General features: G+C 51.4%; 1 protein-coding gene across 1 annotated transcript; it reads right to left on the minus strand.

The window, feature by feature from the left end:
* Positions 1–6,657: 6,657 nt before the first annotated feature.
* On the minus strand, positions 6,658–8,768 carry LOC123152068 (protein NRT1/ PTR FAMILY 8.3). The gene is made up of 4 exons (XM_044571675.1): positions 8,614–8,768; positions 8,431–8,533; positions 8,122–8,339; positions 6,658–8,017 (listed from the first exon to the last, which is right to left on the minus strand). The coding sequence occupies exons 1-4, from the start codon at positions 8,674–8,676 to the stop codon at positions 6,737–6,739; spliced, it is 1,665 nt and encodes a 554-aa protein (XP_044427610.1). The 5' UTR covers positions 8,677–8,768; the 3' UTR covers positions 6,658–6,736.
* Between the last annotated feature and the right edge of the window lie 3,153 nt (positions 8,769–11,921).

Consider the following 11,921-nt stretch of genomic DNA (forward strand, 5'->3'; position numbering starts at 1 on the left):
TGCCTGTAGTATGGTTCAGTGTCAAACACTGGATCTTCTTGCTCGCTCTTGATGATCATGTTGTGCAAGATGACACAGCAAGTCACAATCTCCCACATTTGATCTTTGGACCATGTCTGAGCGGGGTACCGAACAACAGCAAATCGAGATTGGAGCACACCAAATGCCCGCTCGACATCCTTCCTGCACGCCTCCTGAATCTTCGCAAACCAGGCGTTCTTGCCTCCTGGCACAGGGTTTGAGATGGTCTTCACAAATGTCGACCATCTCGGGTAGATGCCATCAGCTAGATAGTACCCCTTGTTGTAGTGCCGCCCATTGATCTCGAAGTTCACCGGAGGAGAATGGCCTTCAAAAAGCTTGGCAAAGACAGGAGAGCACTATAGCACGTTGATGTCATTGTGAGTTCCTGGCATACCAAAGAAGGAGTGCCAAATCCAGAGGTCCTGTGTGGCCACCGCCTCAAGCACCACACTGCAACCGCCTTGGGCGCCTTTGTACATCCCCTGCCAAGCAAATGGGCAATTCTTCCATTTCCAATGCATGCAGTCGATGCTTCCAAGCATCCCAGGAAATCCTCTTGCTGCATTCTGTGCTAGGATCCGAGCAGTGTCTTCCGCATTGGGTATTCTCAAGTATTGCGGTCCAAACACTGCCACCACTGCCCGACAGAACTTGTAGAGACACTCTATGCTGGTGGACTGGATGGAGGTGAATCCAAGGGCGCCGGTGCAATCCATCTTGCACTTGAAGTAGTTGTCAAACTCCCGGTTGGAATTCACAATCCTGAGGAAGAGCTTTCGGCTCATCCGATAATGGCGCCAAAATGTTTTCTCGCCGTGAAGTGGAGCATCAGCGAAGTAGTCGGAGTAGAGCATGCAGTAGCCTTCGAGACGATGCCGGTTCTTTGCTTTCACCCGCCCCGGCGCCGAGCCACCTCGCCGTGGCTTTTCATTGCTCGCCAGCAGCTGGGCGAGGGCAGCGAGCACCATGAGATGCTCTTCTTCCTGGACGTCGGCCTCAGCTTCCTCCTCCAGCAGCGCGGCGAGCGCTTCCTCGTCATCCGAGCCCATCGCCGAGGCAGGCAAATCGCCGAACACCTTGCGCCCGGTGGGCGTGTCCCCGCCGCTAAACTGCCCCTCCGCGGTCGAAAACGGCGGCCGGAAACGCCAGCTGCTGTTGGAGGGGCTGCCGCGGCAAAGCTCTGCTATTTTTCCAGCATGGAATGGCTATCTAGTGGTGAAAGGCGGCGGGCGGCGCCGAGATATAGCTAATGGCGGCCGAGGGCGCGGGGGGTGGGAGGCGAGTCGGGGAAGAAAACCTTGACTTTTGCCCTGACGGCGTTGGCCAGCCGCGCTTTTTCCTTGCGCCGGAGCCCCCAACTGCCCCCCAGTGCGCCGGGTTCGGTCTGTGACCGCCGGGCGGAAAAAAGGCCCAAGCCGGCGTTTTTCGGCGTCCTGGGGGCGCGACTGGACCGTTTTTTCGGCGTCGGCCCGGCAAAAACGCCTGGGAAGGGCATGTTGGGGCGCGACTGGAGATGCTCTAAGCATAATCAAACCCCAACTTACTCCTAATTTCATCCGCTTTATTATCATCAAGATGGGATTCCGAGAGGAACACCACCTCCGCTCTCACACGCTCTTGTAGAGACAAGGGGTCCCAAATTGCCGTCATTGAGCATGCACAACAGTTTCAAGAAAGGACTTTCATTGTCGTCGGCAGTCGGTGCAACAAGGAATGTCAAATAAAAAAATCTCGAGGGAAGAACCGTTGGAGGACAGCAAACCTTAGCTTCTTTTGCTAGGGGACGACAAGTCTGTAGAGAAAGCCCCTCGTCAGGACCTCAAACAGGCTTCACGCTGGCTAGATTGATTCACCCGGGCACATCACCATACATGCAAAGCCAGCAAAGCTAGCAGGCAGCTGGATTGAATTTCCAAACGGCGCATGCACATACACGTGAGCTTGACTTGGGCTAGCATCAACTGGATCGATTCTTCTCGGCGGCTCAGAACAGCCGTCGCACTCGACGGACACTCTTGTAAAGCCAACAGCAGCAGCAGCCGTCGCCGACGGCGACGACGCTGCAACCCTAGATCGCCACCTTTTTCTCTCCTAGCTTTTCTCATTATTTTTGGTGTTCATTGTACTGCAATGATTGAAGATGAATAGATTGAAAGTTTCTCAAAAAAAATTATGTCTCCGCATGTCAGCGCCAACATTGGCTTCTAGATGATGGCTGCTCGGCGTCCGTGACACATACGTCAACCATTCGCGGGACGGTGGTGCGGCAGTAGTCAGAAGTGATGTGATGGCGTTTCTCTGGCCAGCTAGTTTGTGTGAGCACGCAAGTAGGGTGGTGGACCGTAACCATGGCGGCAAACATTCTCTTTGGGTGTAAACACATGATCTTTCCTCTGACTTGATTGGGTGGCGTCGACTGGGTAACGTCGACGTCGACGACTGCACTTTGTTACTTTGTTAAAGGTGTTGGTTCGAACTTCAGGGTGATATCCCTTGGTTTGGCATTTGGTTGGACCACCCGGCATAGGCGCGCGACGATGATTCCTTCTTATTTTTTAGAGAAAGGCATGAAGGGCCGATTTCAAAATTAATGAAGCCATCAACCGGCTAGGATACAATGGTGCTGGATTACATAGGCAAAGACTTGACCAAAAACTGAAATAAAACATGCACATGTCAGTACGACCAGTGGCAGCAGCAAACAGAGAACCAGCAGAAACAACGATCAAGCCGTCGGAGATATCGTGCAGCCAAAATGACAGAACCAAAGCCACCCGATGACAACAATTGTCGTGGACATGAAGATCCAGACTGCTTGAAGGAAGACGCCGACTCCGCCGCCCGCCACCTGGGGCCACTGCCAGAGGGGAGACCACTATCTCCCCTTCGTCCGGACCATGCCATACTCGCGGATGACCACCACCGGCTGGCGACCAACCAGCAGACAAGGCGAGGAGCCATTAAAAGATGTGGAAGGACCCGCACACTACCTCCAACGCCGGCAACCAGGGGAACCGAGCACCGCCGCCGCCACCAACCACCACGCACCAGGACCAAGACGCCAGAACGCCTCTGTCGTCCAGCCAAAATGCCAAGACTTTCGGCCGGAGACGTATGGGGAGGAGGGGGCGGACCTGGAAGCTCGACCCGCCCTTAAGAGGGAGAACGGCACCGGAGCACCACCGGCGTCGAGGTCAGCGCGAAATCGGACAAGGGTTTCCCCAGTTCCAAGGCTCCACCACCCCATCCTCGCCGGCCAGATCTGACTGGCGAGCTACCAAATCGGCGAGAGGAGACCACCGCGAGGGGAAGGGGCCGGGAGGAAGAAGAGACACCTGCCGCAGCAACAATACCTCACCGCTCTCACGCCTCCCATGCAGCCGTGAGGGACGGCCAGTACCCGCGCGCGCCATCCACGGGGGAGATCGATGCCACCATCTCCACCCAAGGCCATTGTCCTAGCTTCTAGAGCCCCTCACACCAGCGCGAGGCAGCAAATCCGCGCCGCCACCTTCACTGGAAGACGCGGCAGCCCGCGGCCTCCTTGGGTGGCGGCGGGGAGGGGGAAGGAGAGAGGAGAGGTGATGGTGGCTAGGGTTTGGGGCCGCTCTCGTGTCGCCCGAGAGGGGTGACGCGAGAGCAGGGGGAAGTCAAGAAGACATGATGATTTTTCTTATAGGCGTTGTCTTGAAGCGCCGCGTCCTTTTGTCTGCTAATATGTTGTCATAGGTTTAGCGGTACGATTTGAAGATGTTGTGACGAGGCATATCTTAGAATTTATTTTATCTTTGTATTGTGCAAGCTGATTTACTCGGCATTTTTTATTAATATAGATAAGATTTGGTTCTATGCATCTCTCAATGTAGAAGCCGATGGTATTTCCGTTTGAAGATAAATCTGAGTTGTGTCGAATATTGTGTATAAGGTAGGTTACAGTTGGACTTGTAGTTGTATTGTGTTTAGATAGGATATGGAGTTGTGTCCTAATAGGACACTTGTATCCTAGGCCTCTCATATATAGCGGAGCTAGACACACCATGTAACCTATGCCAACATAATAACACAGGCACGCAAGAGGGAGCCGGCGACGTGTGCTGGCACCCGGGTGGCCGGTGTGCGGTATTGTGACGGTGTCACGGGGAGGAGCGCCCGTAGTCAGGCCCCGCGATGTAGCCATATCGGTGAACCTCGTTAACAAATCTCGGTGTCGTTCTCGGATGATCGACGTTATGCCTTGGATTTATTCTAACAAGTGGTATCAGAGCTATGGTTGAAGAACGAAAGTTTGCGGAGGCGTTGATTCGATTTAGAGGAAGATTTGATGTTTCGATCGATATCGTAATGAGAACGGTTGAGATTCGATCGAAAGACGTCAAGGCGCACGGCAACCCGCAGAGATCGGATCGGACTTGCAAGCAGGCTAGACGTACGTGCGGCGAAAGATCTCGCATAGGTCAATCGGGCGAGCGTACAATAAGCAGCGGCGGCGCGTCGGGCAGGCAGGCAGGGCAGCAGGTCGATCGGTCGATCGGGCACTGGCTGCGGAGGCCCAAAGGCGGGTGCGTGGGCAGCGGCCCAGCCAGCGGAAGCCCCAAGGATGCATGCGGCGAGTCAAGGATCATGCGGTGAGTCCGGTGGTGTACAAGCAGGAAAGAGCAGTTAGATACGTGATTTTTTTTGAAGAAAAGAGGACCGAGTCCTCATGTATGCGACGCAATGCAACAGATCGTTTTGAGCAAAAAGGAAAACCATAAAGCGATACGTATCCATTGAAGCTAGCAGGGACATTGACAAAGCAACAGAGAGCATTGGAGATTGAGCCAGGAGCATATCACGTGAAAGACCAAATTTGGTTGGATTTTGCTATTAGTACACGGGGTTGTACCTCTTGAGGTTTTGCTTGTGTACTTGGGGCATTGCGGTGGAAGCTCGGTTATTTTTCACAAGGTCAGTTGTACGAAGAATCATGACGCCATCGGGCATCGGGATTGAGGTGGAGAAGTTCACGGAACTGAAAACCTTGGGTTATGGCAGACAATGGTGGAAGATTTGCTGGCACATTGGGGATGCTTGAAGGGGTTGCAGGAAGTCATGTCAGCTAAGATGGAATTATCATGTGATGGATGGAAATTCTTGGAAGACAATTTGGGAGTCTCGAGCGTGTCATGTAGTCGGACAAGTTCGGCTGGGTTGGACTGGATAGTCTGACGGATCGACGCAAGTCGGTTGGTACAGAAGACGATGGTGGGATCGGCGACAACGACATAGGAGCGTGATGCTGATGGTGACCGACTTCTGGGGCGTGGAAACACGTGGCGCGGGCCTGAGGGCTCGTGTGACTTCGACAAGACTATGGCGCGGGGTTGATTCAAGGTGATGTACACACAGAGTTTGAAGTCGACGGGGCGCGAGGGTGGACTGATCATCTATCATGGAGTCATGTTGAAGGTGGAGCTGGATTGAGAGGCTACGGTGTAAGGATCCAGAGAATCGAAGCCTATTCAGCAAGGGGGGAAAGCGAGTGACACGCAATTCGGCCTGGAGCCCAGTGGTCTGATGAAAGCGTGAAACTCGTCATCGGTCGTTGATGATCGGTGGTACTCTACAGTGGGGGTTGAGTGGTGTGGTTTCGCAACCCTTGAGACTCGACCGGGACAGCGGAGGCTCGACGAGGTAATAGCGGCGAGGCGTGCGGTATGCACGGGACATGGAGACGGACCAGGGCTCTGGTGGTCATACATGTGGTGAGACAACTGCGAATTTGACTCGGGATGACTACAAGCAACGGTGAAATTCCTAAAAGTTTCAGACAAGCGGTCGAGAAAGGAGCGGTGATGTTGAGTTCAGGTAATTCTTACGTGTGACATCTAATATGTGAGTTGTTCACTTTCACGCAGGTCAGTGATCAGTGTGTGATGGCGTTGGACGGATACTCTGGAAGTTGGGAGCACAGACTAGAGTAAAGAGAAACCTAATTTTGCTCGAGCATTGATTGTGGTCAAGAAAAGAAAGGACTACAAGTTGTAGGTGGAGTCATATGGAGTCTTTGGAGTAGCAGCGGTGCTCATGGGATAAGTTCAAGTCCAATGTACATGGAAGTTTGATGCATTGACGAACTCAAAGTGGTGGAGAATATTCACCAAGGTGGAGTTTATTAGAGTTGTGTCGAATATTATGTATAAGGTAGGTTACAGTTGGACTTGTTTTGTGTTTAGATAGGATATGGAGTCGTGTCCTAATAGGACACTTATATTCTAGGCCTCTCATATATAGCGGGGCTAGACACACGATGTAATCAATGCCAACATAATAGCACAGGCACGCAAGGGGGAGCTGATGACATGTGCCGGCGCCCGGGTGGCCGGTGTGCGGTATTGTGACGGTGTCACGGGAAGGAGCGCATGTAGTCAGGCCTCGGAGATGTAGCCATATCGGTGAATCTCGTTAACAAATCTCGGTGTCGTCCTCGGATGATCGACGATATGTCTCGGATTTATTCTAACAAAATCACTGTGGACCATCTAGAGTCCAGCATCTAGAAGCAAAATATTTGAAGTTTGCACTGAAATCCATTTTCACTTGATACGTCGCCGATCTTTCAAAAAAAAAAAACTTCATACGTCGCCAAGAAGCTAAACGGGAACAATATTCTTGTTCAAGTACGATCGATGAAAGATTTTCAAATTAAGAACATTTACAATTGACTGCTATACTAATGCTGATCTATGCTTTTGTATCTGGTCGAGCAGTAGACGAACTGCAACAGGTTGAGCACGCTGAGAGCGGCCATGAACCAGAAGAAGTAGTCAAGGTGGCCTTGGTCGAGATTGTCCGCGATCCACCCGGTGGTCGACGCGACAGCGCCGAGTAGGACAGAGTTGAGGTAGTTACCGCCAGCGATGGCGAGCAGCGCGAGCGCCGCGCCGAGGCTCTTCATGGACCCCGGGGACTGGTCGTAGAAGAACTCGAGCATGCCGATGCTGGCGAACACCTCGGCCGCGCCCAGCACGAAGTAGCACGGCGCCTGCCACATGATGCTCATCGAGGTCGCCGGCGCCGCCAGCCGCCTCGTCTCAATCAACGCAGCGTAAGCCATACCGGCCGCGGAGAGTGCTAGGCCGACGCCAATGCGCTGGAGCTGCGTGAAGCCCCTGTCCTCGCCGGTGACACGCCGGGCGAGCGGCACCAGGACGGCGTCATAAATAGGAACCCAGACGAGGACGCTGATGACGTCGAAGGTAGACAGGGACGCAGGCGGCACAACAAAGGCGCCGACGCGCTTGTCCATTGCCATGCCCTGCTCGATAAGCGTGGACGACATCTGTGCGGTGACCGCAAAGAAGATGAGCAGCGACGCCCAGACGGGGGACATCCGCAGCAGCGTCTTCAGCTCCTCCACCTGCGACACCGTGCAGAGCCGCCACGGGCCCTTCTTCTCCGACGACGGCAGCACGATCGCAGCCTTGTCAAAGAACGTGAATTGACCGGTACGCTCAGCTCTGTCATTTTCGTGCAGGGCCGAGGAATCATCGGGCAGCTCGAGACGACAATTCCTCGTGGCTGCCACAACCACCTGGAAGACCCTCGCCAATGGGCTACCTCCCCGTCCTAGTGGCGTGTACCTGTAAATCCTCCCCCCGGCGACGAACACGGCTAGGCCGAATCCTATGAGGACAGTCGGGATCCCGAACCCGACGGTCCATCCAATGTTGTCCTGCACCCATACGAGCAATGTCGCCGCCAGCAGCGAGCCAATGTTGATCGAGAAGTAGTACCAGTTGAAGAAGGAGCCCTTGGCCACCCGCTCCATTGGGTCGGCGCCGTCGAACTGATCGGCGCCCAAGGCCGCGGCACAGGGCTTGATTCCACCTGTGCCGAGGGCGACAAGGTAGAGCCCCAGGTATACGGCGGCAGGATGGACACCACCACTCTCGTCGGAGGAACGAGGAAGGAGAAACGGAAGCGCCGCCGATGATGTCACGATGAGCATCCCCTGGCACAAGACAAATTTTCAGAGATATTGCACGTGGTCAATGAAAATTTGCAGAAATGCGGCACACCATTTTACAGTAAATTCAGAAACGTTGTCTCGCTTACAACGATGTAAACCGACAGGAAAACTGCAATTGTGGTGTATCTTCCCCAGTAAGAGTCGGCCAAGAAGGCTCCGATGACCGGCGTGAGGAAGCAGCTGCCGATCCAAGTCGACACGTTCCTCGCAGCGTCGACGTTGCTCTCATGGAGCACCGTCGTAAGGTAGGTGACCAAGTTCTTGGCGACGGCGAAGAAGCACATGCATTCGCTGAATTCGGCGCCTGATTTACGTCCAAGGCATAACACGTTATTACTTCTGTAGGGAAAATGTAGAGCCTGAAGCACATGCTCTTAGTAAGCTTTCTGCAGTACCTAGAATGAAGAAGCATGCTCTCCAGTTGCCAGTGCTCTGCTTGAGAGCAGGCTGTCTGTAGATATCAACCGTTCCATCACTTGTATAACTTGAGCTTTCGTCCTGAACACCAATGCGGTCCACATGCTATGCATCACATATGGAAATTCAAAATTTTAGCATTATACAGCACGGAGGATCACCTGTGTCTGTGCAGGCCGGCGATGGCGGTTCAGCAGTGGCCTCTCCTCATCTGCTGCTTCCATTTGACACTCGATGCAGTATTCTCAAGACTATTTGTGAAGTATTCTTAGGAAGTTCCTGAGGAGAACTCTGTGTACACCGGCGTACCAATAGCTTGGCTATATAGAAGCAAGTGTAGCGTAGAATGACGTGAGAAAACAAAAAAGAAAGGAAAACTCAGTCCGGATAAGCAAAAAAAATGTTGTAATTGTCTGCACGTTTGTCCATTTGATTGAGGTTGACTCCACGACACAATCCAGGCATCACTGCCCGTTTCTTGCAAGCAGCGCGTAATATTAATTTGGTCGGCGACGCGGGCGATGAACAAGTCTACGGATAACAGGAGAGCAAGCTGACTTTTTATTCATTTCCATGTTGTCCTGAGCTCAACTGATTGGGCAAATGTGCTGCCGTATAAGCAAGGGGGTTCCTTCTACTAATGGACTAGCATCGTGTGCTCAGACTGTGATCTCTTGCTTGGACTTTGAGGTCTCGTAAATATGCAAGCATAGTTCTGTCTGTGCCGAGCGAAGCTCAAGTTTGCTCCGTTTCCTTGAGAGAAACAAAGCCTATCGAGGCAAAGGATATACTCCTACATTATTCTCCAACAAATTAACAGAGAGTGAGAGAGACCTGAGTGAGGGAGACTTCTACTCTCCTCTCCTCGAGGAGGGAGACGAATGCGGCAGCAGATTCGTATCTCCAAACTGGAGTATAAACTAAGCTAAGCTCACTGTCGTCACTTTCCAACAGTTCTCAATCAAATGTTTCCGCGCTGCATTGGTGCGGTAGAGTATTTCAGATCGGTTTGGTGGATTCCCGGCAACGTCGTCTCTAAGACAGAGTAACTCTACCTGTTGGGGGTTCCCGGCAACGTCGTCTCTACTGCAGTCTAGTCCCTCCTCTTCTAATATAAGATCGTTTTGCAAGCTGAATCTTATATTATAGGACGGAGGGAGTAATTCTGTAAAGAATCCCAGACTCCATCCTCTCATAATATATAAGATTGTTTTGCAACTTGAATCTTATATTATGGGCCGGAGGGAGTAATTCTGTAAAGACTCCCGGAGACATGAGTAATGAGTAAGGGCATTTCTAACTGATTTTCTGTCCGGCTTTAGAGTTGTAAAAGTCGGTTTTACTATAACCGGCACTTAGCCGATCCCCTAAAACAGTTAGTGAAGGAAAAATTATCCTTCGGCCTCTATCCTGTGCCTAAATTTACTCGGCCACTATCGTTCGGAGTAAAAGTTGAGCCTCTCTCTTGCCTCGCCCCCGCCATTGCCTCTTCGCCGGCACACCTCCCAGCAACCATCCATCGGCCCCATCGCTACCTCGTTGCCTCCCTTGGCCCTCGCCATGCTTATACCCGACGCAGAGCCCGTTTGGCCCCCGTCGTCGTCGCCAGAATCAAGGTGAAACACTGTCGTTGTCATTGTAGCCGATTTGTCGGATCGCTTCGAATCTTCTTCCTTTTTGGTTGTCGCCGCACCTGGCCTTGCTTGTGCGTCGCTGCAAGTCACTCCCATGCTTCGCCGTCCGCCGATTTGGCCGAAACGACGGCGGGTGGCCGGTGCATCACCACCGCATGCAAGTGTTCCACGGATTTCCTTGGTGAGTTTTTTCGTTTGTTTCTTTTTGAACCGAGCCGTTTGGATTGAACCAAGCCGTTTGAATTGTAGATGAAGAGGTTGAGGGAGATGGTCTTCGTGGACTCGTCGTCACCCAAAGAGGAAGAAGACGACGAAGACTTCGAAACCGTTTTAGGCATGGTTTGCAACGATGATGTTCGGCCGCCTAGGAGAGAATCGTTGTTTGGCTGCATACACATCAACTGTGATAGAGTGGAGCGGCATGCAAAGATCATGGGAGACTACTTTGCTCCACATCCAATTTATCCGGAGAAGTATTTTCGCTGGCGTTTTCAGGTGCACACAAGTCTTTTTCTGACCATTGCAAAAGTCATTGGTAAGTATGATGACTGGTTCAAGCTTCGGAGAAATGCATGCGGAGAGATTAGTGCAAGCGCGCTGATGAACGGCTGTTCGAGTCTTGGCATATGGGTGTTCGGCCGATGTTGTTGACGACTATGTCCGCGTTGGTGAAGACACGGTCTTGGAGGCCGTTCGAAGGTTTACTAAAGCAGTGATTGATGTTTTTGGATCTAAGTACTTCAGAGCACCCAACAAGGAAGACACTCAGAGGATGATGACAGAGAGTGAAGCAAGTGGCTGGCCAGAGATGCTTGGATCACTTGACTATATGCACTGGACATGGAAGAACTGTCCTGCAGGATGAAAGGTCAGTACAAAGGCCATTCTTTAGGCAGTTGCAATGAAGGATCATTGGATATGGCATTCATTTTTTGGTTTGCCTGGCTCTCATAATGACTTAAATGTGTTGTCGAGGTCACCACTGTTTTCTAGGCTTATTATAGAAGATGCTCCTGCTTGCAACTACTCAATTAATGGGCACAACTACTTGATTGGTTACTACCTTGCGGGTGGCATCTATCCATCATGGACCACGTTAGTCAAAACAATTCCGCAGCCAAAAGGGAACAAAAATATTCACTTTGCCCAATGTCAAGGAGCTGCTAGGAAAGATGTGGAGAGAGCCTTCGATGTGCTTCAGAAGTGCTTTGCAATTGTTCGCGGCCCTGCCGAGTACTGGAGCTCCAAGGTTCTATGGCAGATCGTGACTTGTTGCATCATATTGCATAACATGATCATTGAAGATGAGAGAGATATGCGAGAACTTTCGATACATCACCAACGGGACTCCAGTTGAGCCACGAGATGATACAAATAGAATCCCGGCATTCCTTGAAGAGCATCGCAGGATAGAGATCCGACAAGTTCATGCTTAGCACCAAGATGATCTTATTGAGCATCATTGGCAACTTCATAGCGCTTCCAAGTTGTTCTATCTCATGTTATTTGCACCATTTGGACCATCCGGTGTGTTTAAATTTGAATAATTCAATTTGTAAGCTTTAAATTCGGTTTGTAAACTATATTCGTGATTTTCTTGAACATTCTTATTTATGTTTAGTCTATATGTGTGCTAATATGTAGTTGCAATGTATACTAGAATTGCATAAGTTTAAAAAAAATAAAAAATTTACTTTGTTATATGTACGGGATCGGCTAGATCTGGTCAAAACTTAGTGAAGTAAAAAATACTCCACTAAGGGTTTACTCCGTCGGATCCCCATTTTTATTTTTAGGGAATCGGTTTAGAAATGTCATGAGGTTGGGTTATCGGG

This window comes from Triticum aestivum, chromosome 7A (assembly GCF_018294505.1).
Source record: "Triticum aestivum cultivar Chinese Spring chromosome 7A, IWGSC CS RefSeq v2.1, whole genome shotgun sequence".
Classification (NCBI taxonomy): domain Eukaryota; kingdom Viridiplantae; phylum Streptophyta; class Magnoliopsida; order Poales; family Poaceae; genus Triticum; species Triticum aestivum.

Excerpts from the sequence above, each read along its gene's own strand:
- LOC123152068 (XM_044571675.1), bottom strand. The coding sequence starts at position 8,676 with ATGGAAGCAGCAGATGAGGAGAGGCCACTGCTGAACCGCCATCGCCGG. Across the intron at positions 8,534-8,613 it reads GCCGGCCTGCACAGACACAG|GACGAAAGCTCAAGTTATAC; the intron begins GTGATCCTCCGT and ends ATTGGTGTTCAG. Across the intron at positions 8,340-8,430 it reads AGCATGCTTCTTCATTCTAG|GCGCCGAATTCAGCGAATGC; the intron begins GTACTGCAGAAA and ends GACGTAAATCAG.